We start from the raw sequence: 17,279 nt of genomic DNA, 5'->3' as shown, positions 1-17,279 counted from the left end.
ACTCTTTTAATGTCTAATCTTCTAATAACGTCTATGTCCTCTCAATATTTTATTATTTTACTTAGCTGCGCAGGGACTACGGACGGAAAATATCAATTTGCTAAAACCTGTTGCGACACATCTCTTCTTGTTTTAGGGCTAATGTTCTTTGTGCATAGTCCCCGCTCAAATAAAGAAACATAACATTACAAATAAAAGAAGGAAACTAGAGTTAAATGAGAGAAGAAATATAGAAGAGAAGGGAAGAAAGAGGGCAAGGAAAGAGGGAAACTAGGGACTAAAGCTATTAAAGTAATTAAAGCATAATGTACAGAGTCAATCCAAGCTATTCATTATATGTAATAATGAACCTTTTAAAACTCATTCTGCAGATACCTCACTCGCTGAGGAGAGGGAATTAAGAGCTGCGTATTCATATGGATATCTTGATGCCGTCTCTGGTGCACCGATGTGTTATCACCACTAGAGGGCAGCAGTCAGTAACTTAGCAACTGCAGCTCTGTTTCACAATGCTGGATCATTGATTGACTTTTTCTATGATGACTGTAATGCAGACGTGAAAGCTGCTTCTCTGCTCTTCATGATTGATTTAGATTTTTTAAAGGCTGTGAGGACAGAAGATGAGCTCAGCGTGATGCAAAATGATTCATTTCACATCTTCACTGAGGTCAGGAAGTTTGAACAGCAGACACACCTTCAGCATCATAAAGTGCAAGCTCTTTGTTTTGCACCTGCTGTCATGGGAAACCTATGCAAACATGGATCCACATTAGGCAAACTAATAATTTGTTCCCTTTCTCACGTTCATCTGCTCATAATGGAGTCTGAAAGAGGCCTTGTTGTCGTGCAGGAAGGTGGCTGCACACAGAAGTGCAGTCTGTAATTGTGCCGCCCTGCTGCCAGACACTTTGGCCACACTGCCAAGCCTGACTCATGGCCTCGGTGACTCCTTACTGCAGCCCCCACCCAGACCACACCACACTATGCACATCTGGCTTTGTGTGTCCCCCTCCCTGCATACCAGCTTGGCCCTAAAGAATGCTCCTCCTCCTCCCACTCCTCCTCCTCCTTCTGTGGATTGAGAATGGAGGGAGGAAAACAGAAGAATAATTTGTGAAAAACTGAAGTCGTTTTAAACATGGTGACCTTAGTGACTGACCGCATTGTGTCCAAAACTAATGATTAACCCTTGATCTCAGCATGTTTGTCTGCTTAAATTACAGAGGAGGCGCTCACAGGCAGCTGCTGTCTGAATGTACGTTCTCACCGAGGCAGCGTTCACAAACTCAAGAATGGCCGACTTCCTGTGTCTTGGTGGATGTTGAAACCAAGACAGTTTGGTACTGGTGCAATTTATCTGGAAAACATGCAATTTGGTCCGAATGACATTAAATGTTTTGAGTCAAGTGTTGAAATTAAGTAATATGATTCATTCTCTATTTAAAATTGTAAATAGCTTGTTTACTATTTTCAAATTGTTGCCCTGATCTCTCGGTTACACCTGCATGCAGCTGGTTTTAATAAAATGTAAATATGCCATTTTGGTAAAATATTTTTTGGGGGATTTTGCTTTTATTTTATAAGACAGATGAAGAGAGACAGGAAATGTTGGGAGTAGAGAGTGGGGAATGACATGCACCAAACGATCGGCAGATCGGGAGTCGAGCGTGTGATCAGTGCGTCGAGGTCTGTAGCCTCTGTACATGGGGCGCCTGCTCGACCAACTGAGCTAAACCAGCGCCCTGTGAATATGCCATTTTACTGTCATCATTTTCCCTTTAGTAGTAGAACAAGTTTTCACAGTCATTTCCACAACATAAATAACAATAGTCACCTTCCATGGGACCTGCAAGTTTCAACCAAGAAGGAATCACAAAACACAGGCTGAGATAAAATCAGTTTCCTTTTATACAGATTTTTAAAAGGACAAAAATTACACTATAAAGGTCTCTCCTTCCTGTTACAGTTTCTAAACACAGTACAGTATTTCAGATGGCTGATCACTGTCTGCAATGTAGTGATTTGATTAGATTTTTTTTTATTGCATTTTTAAATACAAATATTCCCTGATTTAGAGTGCGTCTTAGGTTTCTTAGGTTTGTTGTCCGTACCAAAGAAAACCTCTTTGTTATTTTGCAGAAAGATAATCTGTGACACTTAATCTTGATGGACTCTGATTCTATCACACCTCAGAGGAGTCCAGGTGTGCGGCTGAACAAGCTTTACTTGTCGAGTCCTCGGTGAACATCACCGAATCCAGAAGGAAAAGGCCGCTGACTTCCTGGTTTGTGTTCCTCAGAAACATCCTCTTTAGGTACAAAGTTTCATCCAAACTACTGATTCACATTTCAAAGGCACTGAAAGCCACAGTGCTGTTTTCATCACAGTGTGGCACCTTGTAAAAAAAAAAGTACACTTGTGTGCTTCAAAAATAAGAACAAGAAAAAATAAGTTAAGTCCCTTAAACGAAACACACTTGATTGAACATTAAAGACACACTGAGTGCGGTTTGTGTTGCCTTCAGCAGTAGAACAAACACGCAGAGACAGACAGAGAGGACATCATGTGAGTAAATGTCAGAATAGACTTTGGCCGCTGCCAGCAGCTCTGACCATCTATTTAGGGCGGGGTATTTTAAGACAGTGGCAATTGCAGTCTCGTCCCTTTACAGCACACTGTATCACACTAACAAGAAACTCCACCTTCACTGATTGTATGATACGCTCTGAAGGCTCCCAGTAAACAGGAGTTGTGGTGAAAAGCTTTCAATGACTATTTCAGTTTGTTAGCTACACTTTAAAGCGCAGTGCCTGGATATGACCTTGTTTACTACAGCAGCAACACTCAGAAGGCACCGCAGATGTAATGAGAACAGGAGGAGTGGGAACATTTGCTGGCTGTGTTCACACATTTAGACTGTTACTCCCTGGCTGTAGTTTTGTCGACATGCATACAATTTAAACAGCTTTCTTTTTTGCTTATCTAGTGATAAGGTTTGTTTACAAGTGGAACCCGATATGAACTGACTGTTTGTGCAAAAAATGCGTTTAAATTTGCTTTAAACATTTCGTTTTTTCAGTTGCCGATATCAATGAGGTCAGATATTCTCTTTATCTCTGACTTGGAATTTAAGCTCAGAGTTGGAGGTTAGCTAGATAGTAAAAACTATCTGTGTCCCAATTCATGGGCTGCATACTTCATAGGACGTATTTCAAGGCTGATTGCGTCACAGCTGTGCGTCGAAGGCTCCTTCAGATGCAAATGTATCCTCCTTTTCCCGGGCCATGAGGGATCCATCGGGTGCATCCTTTGCAGCCCAACGTATCCCGAGATTCATTGACTCTTAAAAGGCCGAAGAATACACTTTTAATGTAAAAATGTTTGCTTTCAAGTCAATTTAATAGCTAGCGATACAAATGTTATAGAAACAAAAGGAGCCTTGAAATAAATTATCTTTAAAATAAAAGGTTAAGTTGCACAACATTAAGTGTGCTAGCTGGTTTGCCAGCTAGCTACCTGTTGGTAAGCGTCAGGAGCCGCGTCTGGTGTTAAGGGCGGGAACAGCTGGTGACGCAAACAGGAAATCCTCTGTAGAGCAGACCGTCTCATTTCAGCTCGGCCTCAGCGTCTACACAGGCTACGAATGACTCCTTTGCAGACCGTGCCCTTCAAAGGAAGCAGCCCCTGAATTGAGACGCAGCTACTGTCTGCACAATATGACACAGAAGTGCTGTGAGCTAAAATTAGCTTGCTAACATGCTAACATGCGCACAATGACAGTAGCATGTTATTATGCTAACATTAGCTTGTTGGAGCTAAACAAAGTAGCAGTGGCCGATGGGAATTAATATTCAATATTCAACTTATAAAAAGGGGCTAGGTGAGATATCTGTAGATCACCAAGTCATTTATATTCATCCTTTGGTGAACTTGAATATTTAAACCAAATTAAATGTCAGTCTTTTAAATAGTTGTTAAAATATTTCAGTTTAAATCAAGGTGCAGAGTCCACGATGAACCAAATGTTCTACGCATGTGTCGTCTGGTTTTATCCTATCTGACGTGCCGATAACCTTAAACATGTCTCTGGGATAAAATCAGATTATGAAACATAAAATTAAATCTTCATTGTGAATGATCAGAGCAGCTGTTCCTTTTAAAAGAATCCTTGTTTCGTCATTGAAAGAAAACGTGCTACGGCCTTGTTTGCTCAGTTCAAAGAGTCGTGAACAAGCATTATGAGACACTGCAGGGTTCCTGTTATGATGTTCCAATAACGGTAACTCCTGCAGAGAGTGGATGACGTCATTAGTTGTCGACCTGCGCTCACTTGTGCATGTAGAGTCGCATGAGTCCCTCCTTATGCAGCTGCTGCCAGAGGGCCATCTCCAGCTGCAGGTCGTGGTTGATGTAGAAAGCCACTTTGTGGTAACTTCTGTCGTAGTAGTGGTCAGAGTACTCCTTGTAGTCTGGAGTCATAAAGCCGTACGCGCTCACCTTTATCATACAGGACACACCAAGGACAGAGTCGGGGGGGGGGGGAATACAGACATTCTTTACTAAAGTAGAAGTTTGACTCGCCCCCCGCAGCCTGATTCACTTTCAGCTTATTTTCACCCTCACCACAGACAGGTGGACAAACAGGTTTTGACATCGGAGGGAATCTTTCTGTGATCTGATAAAAACACCACACAGCTGGCAAAGGTTTATCACATATCCTGAGTGCGCTCTTTCCTCTTACAGAGCTGTGGTTTTATTCAGTCGTTCCCCACCCCTACTAAAGGCTCCATTATATCACTGATTTTGCATTTACAAGGCCAACTGCTGCGAGTCAAAACATTCTCACGCTATCAGGCAAGTGCAGCCTTGTCCCACAGTAAATAAGCAGCCAGCTGACAGTAATGTGCAGTAATGAGGGGCCTTACCTTGTCACAGGTGTGCAGAGCAGCGAGCAGCATCACAGCTCCTGTCGACGGACGGTAAATGTTCTTATGATGGCCTTTCAGGACTTTCGAACGGAGGAATCTGAAATGAGGAAAATATAACATAAATAAATCTGTAGGAAACTGTGGTTAGTGGGGAAATAGAAAGTTGCACACGCAAACAGTAAAGTGTCTTTGACGTCCTCTTTTGCACTCTGTCACAGCAGCGCTCTGCTTTCAGCCTCGTCTTCTCTTTTTATCTCATTCTAAACCGTTTGACATGCGAGCCCCGTCTTTCTTCTCTGCAGGCAATTCACTCACCTGTTTCTGATATAACGGATGAAGTCGGGGTTATACATCTTCAACTTTTCTGCTGACACGTCCTGCCCAAAGTACTTGGTTGGACTGTGGAGAAAAGATGACATTGACGTGTACCGTAACAATGCACTGAATGTGAATATAAATATTTACAGCAGATGCTCAGGTCAGCACAGGACTCCTTTATCTTAATGGCCACAACAGTTCCAACACATGACAGACTGTAAATATGGACGTGTTAAAGATTAAACACGGCGAGGCTTGAACTCTTCTCTAGAGGGAAGCAGCAGCACTTTTATGATATCATTCAAAATAATTCAGGTGTTTTCATGTCTATTATCGCTTACAGGATGTAAGCGTGTATTGTTTTGTTAGTTAGTAAGTAAAGTGATCGCAGCTGAACGCATGCTGAAGGGGACAGTAAAGTAGCCTTATCTTATCGTACACAAGAAAGCTGCTCGTCATAAATACAAGGTGAGACAGATGCCCGTGAGTGCACTCTTGTTCAGTCGATTAGGTTGTAAGAGGACTCATACGTTGTTATTCAAATGTCATTTCAAAAGGCAACAGGATCTATCCTCTGTCAACAGTAAACATCTGAATAAATATTGTATTAAAACAGCTTGTGGTTTCCAGCTGCTTTAAGTATAAAGAGTCGTAAATGTGTATAGCTTGTGACGAGATCCTAGCTGAACATCAAGTATATAAGAACAGTATTTGTCGCTTACTCCTTGCCCCGCTCTTTGCCTCTCTCCACCAGAGTGTGTGTGGCTGCGGCCTTCATCAGCAGGTAATCACGGTCATGATCCGGTAAGAAAACGTAATGTGTTTCCTGTTGGAGAGCAGCAGAGTGTCATGAGACTCCTTCATGTCACCATTTAAGCAGCTCATGCAGGAAAGAGTTTCACTTCTTGTCCTCACCTTAGACACAGGGGGTCCTTGATAACCAACACCTCCGTAGCTCCTAAGGGAGTTCATCAGTGTGTTGGTGGAGAACGTGTAGTGGGTGGTCCGGGACCCCACGTCCTGCTCAAAGCCCTTAATGACCGCCCCATTGGTCCTGAAGATCACAAGTGTCCACAAGCACATAAACATGATGACAGAACAGAACTTCATCACGCTCTGGCTCTTTATGTTTGTTAGTAACTCTGGAATTGGGTGCATTACAACAAGTTCACTGATTGTAATCTAAAGTTTGACGAGTGTTCATTTCCTTTTTACAAACAACTTCCATAATATACGTTACAGAATGGTGATTCAAGGATTGTGTTTGTTAGAACGGTTGTTCTGCATATTTGTAGATTTTTTGGGGTGGGGGTTTTAAAACCTGCTTAGGGCTCTAGACAGACTTAAGCCAGCTTAACACTGGAAACAAACTGCAAACATTCAGCTCAGAAACAACATGTTTTTGTTTTGTTGCTCAACCAACCAACGCAATGGATTTGATGTTTGATTGTCTGTTTTTAATTTAACTGGAGGGTTAATAAACAAGAGTTTGTATCTACCTGAAAACATAGTGGTGACCGTCGATCTCCTTCCCTTTCTTTGAATCCTTCAGGATCCCTCCGTTCCCCACCACAGCACAGCGGATGCACTCTGATTTAGTGCCGCGATCCTTCCAGTCGTCCAACAAACGCCAGTTAGCAGAAGAGTTGAGGACAGAAAGAGTTTCCACCAGCGCTGTTGACACAGAAAAACAGGATTAATCTGACGTATTTAACACTGTCCTAAAGGTTTCACATATCGGAAGAAAAAGATTTTGTTGCCGACAGAGAGATTTATTTTGTGTGCCACGTAATTCATCCGCCCACAGATTCAGATATTTGCGACTGGTGTGAAAGACAGAAAAGCCCTGCGGTCGGCTGCGTTGCGGTGTGTGGGCACGCAGACAGGAAGCGGCCATTATCTCAGCACGATAAGCATGTTAACAAGACGAGGCCCACGTGTCCTCATCATATTATCCAACATCATTTGCGACGTCTATACAACACTTCTTTTAGAATCTGCTTTGAATTATATTTCTGTTAATCGCAGTTTTCTGAATGATGTTTAAACTTCTTATGTTTTCTATACTTCAAACTATTTCTTTCTTTCTCTATTTGCCTGCCGCTCTATCCATCCTTGTGCTGCTGCAGCACCTGAATTACTCGGCTGTTGGTCAACTCTCGTTTTGTCTTATCCTGATGGGTACCTACATAACACACGTTATCACAAGGTCACTGTGGCCTTAATGTGGCCTTGATGTGGATGATGGTACATCTTCTTTTTCTACACGTATTTAAATTAACCACAAATGTTTGTGGTGGAGATGCAAACTGCCTGCAAAAATATCATCAAGGTACTTTTAGTAACACTGACATGAGAACCATTGTTGTGCAATGGGCCAAAGACTTCAACACACATACACACAGACTGTATAGTGATCAGCAGAGTCATAGATGTGCAGACTAGGCTCGACCACCTGAAGACGAAAACACGCTGAAATATGTAAAAAGCAGACGGGAAATAATCACCAAACATTTTTAAAACTATAAATTGAAACAAAAATAATCAAAATTAAAGACAAAAAATAAAAATAATGAAATTCTTCATATTAAAATAAAAAAGTGTAATAAATATTTAGGAGCAACAGAATCAAACACAAACAAACACTCACTCTGGTAATCGAGGACGGCCCAGCCGTGGGCTCCCGTGTACTGGCTCAGGCGCCGGTGCTGCTCAGGGGTGACGTGTTGGGCCCACTGCAGGACGGGAAGGGTTTTCAGGAACCGCTCACCAAATTCAGTTTTTGTGACATGACTTTGGATACCATCCGGGCAGTCCTGGAGGAAGCAGATAACAGAGCCGTGTCGTTATCAAACCACAGACAGAAAGTCTCATCTCCACCACCCAAGACTGAGCAGCATGCAGATACTGTCCCACACACTCGTTGCTAAGGCAGCATCATTAGTTCCACCTGGCAGGTTGTACAGACTCAGTATTAACCTCCACACTCTCACTGGAGGTAATTATCTCCTAATTACACGTCTGCAAACGCTAATGAGGAGAGTTTTTTTCCACTGAGAGATATTCAGTCTTCATGATGAAATTAACAGGGACACTCTTTGCTGATGCATGAAATGTAAAACCACACGTGGGCAGAAGAGGAGGCAGGGACCGCTTCCACACATGCAAACGCACAGTTGGCACTGAGCCTGTTAGCAACTTTATCTCCCTAATTGTGTTATCTGCCCCAGGTTCTCTGTGGAATCAATTATCGATCCGGCCTGTGTGCACTCTCTCCTTATGTAACAGCTCAGAACCTAAACTGCAGCTTAACAGTCTTTAAAATCTGGATCGTACAAAACTGCAGCGTGTGCAATGCAGGAAACTCACATGGAAACGATTCAGAATTCAGCACATGGATGCATTAAACTCTTACAAATCACAACCACAAGCTGTTTCAACACTTAAAAGGCAGATTTTGAGGAATGTTTTCTTTTCCTCTCGTGTGTTTTCACAGTGAAACAACTCTATAAAAGGAGCTTCTGCACTGCTGACACACTGCGGGATTGGGTGGGAGATGGAGAAACGGAGCCAGGCTGTAGGAGACTGTTTTCCATGCAGCCGGGAACACAGACCCACCCGGTGCAACTGTGGCAGCCGCCCCATGACAGCATCTCCAGCCTGATGAAATCCAGAAGTGTGTGCTGATGCAACACACACATGATTCACCACATCATGGGACACACATCACAAGTTTAGCAAGCAAATATTACAAATTAACTTATAAATATATAGTTTAGTTACTCTCCTATTAATCAAATCAAACATTAGACTAGTGGCATTTTCTCCTCGTCAACAAATCCCACTGAAAGGCAGCAATGAGCTCTTTCTGCTAATAAGAATTGTGTGTGTGTTAAGAGATTTAATTTCTTCCTCTATGCAAAAGAGCTCCATTGTTGTTTAAGACTATTAGCAACACAACAATGAGTCACTCTGTAGTGCTGACGTGTTCCTTTATTACCACTGTAGTTTGCTTTGACTCAATCCCATACACACCGTTACTGCTGACCCAAATACTTAGTCTATTGATCCACATTTGGAGCTTTATTATTTCCCGCTGTTACAGTGATGTTTGTTAAAATCTACAATGACCAGAATTTAATGAGCCTTTTTTAAACAATAAACCATACTGTATATCTGTGAGGTGTTTTTAAAGATTTTCATCAACAGTAAGAACCAGCAGGTTTGGGACTGAGAGCCTCAGACAGGCACAGAAAGTACTGAGAAACCGCCTTCGTGTACTTGGCACTGAAGCATCAGAATCACAGCAATCTAACACAGGGACAGGGAAGAGACACGTGACCTGCACCAACTTTTGCCAGAATGTTCCACATATCACCGTGTCTGAAACTCCAAACTAACATGCCATTTAGTACGCTAAAACAGTCTGAAACCTTCGTAAGAAACAAACAGTGCATGAATATTACGGTTTGCAAGCCCCGGATACTGCGCTAACAATTCATTGCAGTGATAATTACTTCACAGGCAATGGCAGCCGGTAACCAAAGCAGCTCTGGCAGTATGTCGCCATCTTTGTGACGGAATCATACGTGTAACACAAACAGCCTTCAGAATAATTTGCCCCCCCACCACCAACCTCTCATACTCAGCAGCAAAGTCATCACACACAGCGCACATATCATTGCACATGACCCCGGACACCCCCTCAATTCACCCTACTTCCATCAGGTCGCAGATGCAGGACTCTGGCCTGTAAAAGGGCAGGCTATGGCAGGAGTTTTGTTCCCTCCGCCATAGCATCATCAAAGAACACAACCCGGTAACTGAAGATGCCGTTATGTGTATGTGTCATGTCGTTATGTTCCCTTGTACGTGGTTTCTATGTGATTTATGTGTCCAAGATGCACTGTACAGACTGTGGCAACACATTTCCTGGAGAGGACACTAAAGAATCTAATCCAAAGAGGATGAATACACATCTCGCTTCTGTCCTGGTTGCCATGGTAACAACTTATCAATCACAGCCATGCTCTAGGTATACCCTGCTTTATATTCTATTTGACTCTAAATGGAAGCATAATTTACTAAATGAGGATCATGCTGTACTGAAGACTTGAAACAAGAATTCGAGACCATAAACTCATTAGGAAAATATTAACTGAGCAGGGCTGTGTATTGGTATCGTTTTTTCTGTTGATGTAAAGGATTTTAAAGATGTTTTAATGACAAACATGAGGGTTTTCATTCTTCACAGACAGATGAAATAAAAACAAGCATTTCGGCACTCACCGTTTGTGGTGGGATGTCTTCACTCATGTAAGTGTCTCCGATGAACGGAGGCTCTGTTGGCCCGGCTGGCTGTGCGGGCCGCTGAGGCTTCACTGTGGGGGCTTTGGTGCCGGTCCTGGTATTAACCGAGACATTAACCGACTTTGAACTGGACTTTGACACATCCAGGACATTGTTCCCTGAGAAGGTTAGAGTCTTTAAAGTTTGATTGTGTTCAACACGTGTGTCTTCATGCTGATCTGAGAGCTGGGGGTTAGAGGTGGAGGCGGGGGGCGGATGGTCGCGGTTGCTCTGTCTGAAGCGAGGCTCCTCGGAGTCTCGTGAGCCGCTGTGGAAGACAGAACAGGATTTGGCGGTGAGCCCGGCGAGTCACTGCTGTGATAAATCATCTGAAACCAAACATGCCCTCATGTGGAGAGACACGCTGTCTTTAAGGAACAGTTCAACATTTTAGGAAACATGCTCACTGATGAGGGTTAGAAGAGAATGTTGATTACCCTCTTTAAATTGGTAGCTTGAGCTTGCAGCTAGTTAGCTTAGCTTAGCATAAAGACAGGGAAAATGGCACGTTCTGTATGACATAAATCTGCCTACTCAATAATAAACATAATGTTTAACAGCATTGAAGATATGATGTGTTAATAAGTGAGCTGTAGATGAAGGTGGATCACGGTTGGACAGATACAGGTTAGCCATTTCCTCAGTCAGTCTTTATGGTAAATTGACTGTACTACATAAAGTGCCCAGCACATTCATTCATTCATTCAGGGACGCTTCAGCATGTGGCCTGGGGCTGAGGGAGCTGGGATCTAACCTCCGACCTTTCCATTGAAGGAAGACGGACTCTACCACTGAGCCACAGCCTGCAAAGCTAAGCTAACTAGCTGCTCGCTCCAACTTCATGTTTAATAGAAAGTTATGACGGTGTTTGTGTTACTCTTTTCAAGTAAGTAAGAAAGCATAATTACTACAATATTTACTCATTGCTTTATGTTGTTTCATATATCACTTTAAAAACAAATAATCAACAGATACAGAACACAGACACATCGAGTCCCTGAATAGTTAATGTATAAAGATTATTTTCCCCAAAACACTTGGTAAAAATTAACATTGGGTGAAATATTTCAATAACTTTTTATTTAGGAATTATAAAGTTATTTCCTTGTCTACATTCTATCTACATACAGATGCATAAGGTATTACTATGAACTTTAAGGGAATCAGACACTGTCCTCATATCTCTGGATAAACCATTAAACTGCATTTTCCATTAAATAAATTCAGATTTTATTTCTAAGAAAACTTTCTGTGGCTAAAAACCCCAACGAGTAACCAACTCCACCAGCTCCTAAATCAAGTTTCCACATAATAACATTCATTATGTGGGAAAGCAGGAGGATCTTAAGTTGATGTAGAAAAATAAGTTGATTTATGACCCAGTTTCACACTGAAGCGTTTTATTACAGCCATGAAGAAGAGGGTGGAGGCTGCCTGAGCTATCCAAGTCTTAGGAGTGATGGAGTCCTACATGAGCATACTTTTAATATTGATGCGAATACGTTTTCTGTTGATCAACTAAACGATTAGTCAGTTCCAAAGTTCCACAAAAGAAAATGCTAAACAAAAGTCTACGTGCTAGTGCTTTCCAGAGCTGTCAAACACACCTGTCACTCAGTAGCCGTTGTTACCATGTAGATAAGTGATAAAGGATGATTATAGATGAAGGAGGGAGTTAAGGAAGACAGTAAGTGTCCATCCTAGTAAGTGTTCTTTTCCCCAAATTTTAACACTGATTGCTGTTTTTTCAGTCATTGATGCACATAGAAATCCAGTTGTACACGACCGAGAAGAAGCTGCAGTCTCAGGTAACCATGGCCCGCTGAACTCCCCTCATTATCAGCCTGACGCACCAGCTGCTGCTGATGTCACTGCCAGCAGTCAGTAAACCTCATAAAGGCCGGTAATGAGACACAGAGTGCTGACTTAAAGAGTAACTGACCTTGTTAACGTAGAGCAAAGGTTCAACTGCAGAGAGAGCAGGAAGTCAGTGAAACGCAGCTTGTATTTTATACCTTAGTGAAGTTCGTAGAGAGGAAAAAAATAAACTTACATTAAAGTGCATTCATTGAATATTGTAACCAACCATATTTTAATTCTGTCCCTCCCTCCAATAAATAAGTATACATATGTATAACGATTGTTTTAAGGGACACGTTGAATATTAAGTTTTTCCTTCCACCTTTTTGGAGGTAAAAAACTTTTTTGTGTATATTTCTTCCTATTTTTCCCACTTTCAATAAAATGTTATGAATTACAAGAAATTCACTGTTTATGTTCCTCTATTCTTGCATATACAGTATATATCTTGTTGATATACTTGCCATTGCCCTGACTATAGAGTACATTTCATTTCAATATTCACACAGTGCTCTGACAACATTTTATCTCAGGGTCGTTTTAAAAGAAGCCATGTAATTAGAATATTTGAATTTTATTCTGAAGATTATTTCATTTTCTAAATTCCAAAGCCTCCACAGCCCATTAAAATAAATGAGGTCTCCCACTTCAAACAGGAGCCACAGCGGGGGAGTGAGGAGGATGTTCGTGTGGTTGTTTTTCACCCAGGGGTTCAGATTAAAGAGGAGCTTTTACAAAATAAGAGACCTCCAAGCACAACATGCCCAAATTTACCATCCAGTGTCTGAACAGACTTTTGAGACTCAGCCATGTTTTCCATTTCTTCCCGGGACTTAATGCGTCTTATCTGGCTTTTAAAGCTGGAGCTCTGCCCGCTATAACAAAGCCTACGTTTCACATACGCGTGACCACCTCCAGTGAAATAACTCCAGGGGCTTTTTTCTTTCATTAGTGCAGCCTGGGCGCTGTGTGGCGTCTTTGTTAAAACCACAATGATACAAGTAGAAGGGGAATAAATGCTGGTTACAGAAAAGCCATGGAACTTCTCAAACCACTCATGATCTGAGAGTTCAGACCTTCAGCCCCCGTCCCTCTTTACTGCTCGGCCTGACCTCAATTCTAAAACTGCCTCATCTGCCTGTGATTTATGCTGTTTGAAACAACATATGGATACAATGCAGTCAAATGACTGTTACAGTGAGACATTTCACTGTTGTGTCGGCCAATGATCTAATCCCTCATTTAGCTTCTAAAAAGAGAACATTCAGGTTTTTAGGGGCTTGAAGAAGTCTGATTCTTATGTTTGATTTGAAGGTGTTTTTAGGAAGTAAATAGGTCTAACGCTATGTTCATGTCACACAGGAGTTACTTTAATGATCAGTTTCTGACCTGTAGATACTTTTCACACCTTCAAAGCCCCGACACCTAACAATATCGAAGTGCTGGAATAAGTGAACAAATAAGGACATCCAAGTCCTGCTTTCCGTGGTGATAAGAACAGCATACACAGTTTCCTGCCACTGTTAGCTCTGCTCAGCTTGTGTAAACACGTTTGTGTCTCTGGAGAAGGTTTAAGTCTGAGGAAATAACTCCAATAATGCTGTGATCAGGGTCCATGGTCAGCAGGGTTATCTCAGCAGGCTAAGAGATTACCAATGTGGAACAGAAAAGCTGCTTCAGAAACCTGAGGATCGCAGTTTGAAAGACGAGGGCGAATACTTTCACACAGAGAGCGTCCGATGACAGACACAGTTATGGGAAATGTAGGAAAATGTGTTTAAGAAATTTCCTATAACATTGTCAGAAGTATGGAGGGAAAGGGTCAAACAGCAGCAGAACCAAAGATAGCAGAATACGTAGAGTAAAAAAAGACGATTGGAAAACATGGCCCCGACTTTACCCACAATGCAACCCAACCACTGACAGTTCTGTCAGATTTGTTATGCTAGTTTCGGCTAACGTTGTCTGCAGCAGAGATGAGAAGACTGCAGAGGTCAGGTAAGTTCACATCTATCTAATTCCAAATCAACACAATTTATTCACTTCAGCCCCAACTGATGCTGACTCAAGTGACATCACTTGAGGACATTTATCCAACTTCACGCCGCTCCCTCTAAAACCTTTACCTAACATACAGCAGGTGAACAAACTAACGCAGATGGAGCAAGCAAACTTGATCTCACAGGAGAAGTTTAAGCTGTCACTCGTGACTTTGATCCTCGGAGAGATTATAAACCCTGACTCTAGCAAAATAAAACCACAGGCGGCGTTTTTTCTAACAAATGGCACGTTGCTTTGTTTGCTGACACACAGAGCAGCTCAAGACATCTTCCTATCTGATGTTTACTTGCTTGTTTTTTCACATTGCTTCCTGTTAGGTAATCGAGTGAACAAACCTAATAAAACTTTTGTATTAAATATGTCAAATCAAGTTCCCCTTCAATCACAGTGAAATACTGATGTATGATTGGAGTTGCCATTTCACTCTAAAAAAGAAACTTTCTGCAGACGTGAACTCTCACTCTCTACAACTCTCTTTTTAATACTTTATCAAAGTGCATTGCTAAATAGAGTCTGCTTCTTATCTGTAATTTTTGTGTCAGATGCTTTGCAGAGACTGTTTCCTTCCTGCTCGCGCTCTCTAAAATAAACTGAATTAAAAGTGCACCTTAAATAAAAAGCTGAATCACATTGTTATCTCAGTGTGATTCAAGCTCACGTCCAATGACAGCACTGCCTATACTTTCTAATCGCCCTGTGATCAGTGCAGGTTTGGCGTGTTCGCTCACCTGTTTTCTCCCTGAGAAAAGACTTGAAGATATTTAAGAGGCTCTGAGGACGAGGGCAGAGACCACTGCAGGTTCACACACAGGATGTAGATACACAGGAGGGAGATGGCGGTCAACAAGCCGAGCAGCAGCCTATTCATCTTGAGTGCCATCCCACCGTCAAAGTGTATGTGACCCCGACCGGCAGGCTGTGTGTGCTTGCCCTGCCCTCTGCTCCACCTGAAGGAACATGAGGAGACAGAGGACGGAGGCAGGAGAGGACGTAGACCTCCTCAGGACATCTTTTTCTGGTCAACCAGGGGAGGGAAGGCGGGCTGTCAGTGATGGTGGGGATTTAATTAGCCCACAGCGGGATCTGGACTCCACTGTGGGCTTCTTCTCTCAGCACAGCTACAGGCAGGAAGGGAGATAGAAAGAGAAAGTTGGAACGAGGGCAAAGACTTAGGGCGGTGGCGGTTGGGGCTGGGGGGGGGGGGGGGGGGGTTGGGTGGAAACGGAAACTTAAACACGTAAACACAGTTCCAAATAATCCCTTTTTAATGAAACCTTTTCCTCATGCCCCAGAACACAAAGCACGGGTCACAATCTTCATATCCTTTTACATCCTGCTGTCATTCATCTCCTCTCTTTCAAAATATAAAAGAGGAAACACTGTAGCTGCAAAACAAAATTTTCAAAACCACTGTGAGACGAGCTGAACAGGCTCTTAACAAGCTGACATGAGATTAAAAAAAAAAACCTCAAGTCAAACGCAGCTGGCAGGCAATAAGAAAGGCAGGAAGCCGGTCACAGAGTGACAGGAAACTGTGGGTTCTAGTCAAACTAATGTATCTCTGGAGGTCACACTAGAAGCTGGTAACATTAGCATTCACAGAGAGAACCACTCCTCTCCACTTCTCACCTCTTTGTAAGAGTAATAAACAGCCTGAGGATAGAAATCTGCTTTCTTAACTTCTATAAAAGTCTTAAACTGCTCCATTAATCCAATAAGTCCAATAATCTTCAAGAGTAATCACACAAGTGAATAAGGAACTAATAACAGCGCTGATGACAATGTGTGTGATGCAGTTTCCCAGACGTGTGTGAGTAGGTACTCTCCTGGCTGGGGCTAAACGGGGAATGGAAAGAATGTGTTACAGGGATTCAGTGATAAGCCCAGCTGCCATGTGTCTGATAAGAGGAAACACAAGAGGGGACATTTATATTCAAACAACAAAAAAAAGTTATTTTCTATTTTAAATACATTTCCTAAAAGTGATTTCATGATCTCAGATACTGCTGACAAAGAATCAGAGGGAAGCATGAAAAGGGAAACAAACACACATGCATCAGAACCATTACAATCTCTCTGAGTCCGTCTTCCTCTATACGGTGTCCTCGTCTACCAAAAACAAAGCTCTTCTCATGTAGCACTAAAGTATGAAACAAAGAGAAAAGTCCTCACCGGTAGAAAATTTGCGTTCACTTCTCTCACTCGGTCCTTTATGATGACTCAGACGGAGACACAGTCCTCTAAGTTTGGAGCTCCGGCTCATCTAGTGTGTAGCGGCTGCACTGCCAGCCTAGGCACTGTATGGGCGGGACCATTGTGAAATGAGCAACAGCTGCTGGCAATTGGTCAACCCCCTCAACTCTGGAGCAGGAGAGGGAGGAGGGGAGAGAGAAAGAGCCCACTGCAGCCTGCAATAAAGTTAGACATGAGCAGGCAGCTCGAAGGAGCTCTGCTATGCTCACAATGTGCAGCTACCCTGAATCACAACATGACAGACAGAAAACGAGGGGGGGAAAGGAGGTGACAAGTGTGAACATGCAGCTTGAACTTCCTCCACACAGCTGACAATTTTTTAAGAAACAAGGCATTACGACATAAATTCTCTCTCTTCCTTTATACAACTACAATCAACCAGATCCATTCACTCCATCCCTCCTGCAGCAGCCTGGCAGCCAGCTGCTGCCCAGAGAGCCAAGTGAGAGTCAATGGTCGGTGTGCCTCTCCGGCTTCGGTTTCCTCTGTGAGAAGAAAGGAAATACGCTA

General features: G+C 42.5%; 1 protein-coding gene across 1 annotated transcript; it reads right to left on the bottom strand.

Annotated features, from left to right (window-relative positions):
• Window positions 1-1,890: 1,890 nt before the first annotated feature.
• On the bottom strand, window positions 1,891-16,773 carry st6galnac (ST6 (alpha-N-acetyl-neuraminyl-2,3-beta-galactosyl-1,3)-N-acetylgalactosaminide alpha-2,6-sialyltransferase). Its single transcript, XM_069664894.1, has 10 exons — window positions 16,689-16,773; window positions 15,245-15,634; window positions 10,536-10,863; window positions 7,897-8,062; window positions 6,746-6,920; window positions 6,162-6,300; window positions 5,969-6,072; window positions 5,244-5,327; window positions 4,926-5,025; window positions 1,891-4,497 (listed from the first exon to the last, which is right to left on the bottom strand). The coding sequence occupies exons 2-10, from the start codon at window positions 15,394-15,396 to the stop codon at window positions 4,327-4,329; spliced, it is 1,419 nt and encodes a 472-aa protein (XP_069520995.1). The 5' UTR covers window positions 15,397-15,634; window positions 16,689-16,773; the 3' UTR covers window positions 1,891-4,326.
• Between the last annotated feature and the right edge of the window lie 506 nt (window positions 16,774-17,279).

This window comes from Semicossyphus pulcher, unplaced genomic scaffold (assembly GCF_022749685.1).
Source record: "Semicossyphus pulcher isolate SPU_LCO1_2020_fin unplaced genomic scaffold, fSemPul1.0.p SCAF_16, whole genome shotgun sequence".
Lineage (NCBI taxonomy): Eukaryota > Metazoa > Chordata > Actinopteri > Labriformes > Labridae > Semicossyphus > Semicossyphus pulcher.
The sequence above is the reverse complement of the archived record's forward strand: the minus strand, read 5'-3'. Positions and strand labels throughout refer to the sequence as shown.

Excerpts from the sequence above, each read along its gene's own strand:
- st6galnac (XM_069664894.1), bottom strand. The coding sequence starts at position 15,396 with ATGGCACTCAAGATGAATAGGCTGCTGCTCGGCTTGTTGACCGCCATC. Across the intron at positions 6,921-7,896 it reads GGCCGTCCTCGATTACCAGA|CGCTGGTGGAAACTCTTTCT; the intron begins GTGAGTGTTTGT and ends CTGTGTCAACAG. Across the intron at positions 6,073-6,161 it reads AAGGACCCCCTGTGTCTAAG|GAAACACATTACGTTTTCTT; the intron begins GTGAGGACAAGA and ends GCTCTCCAACAG.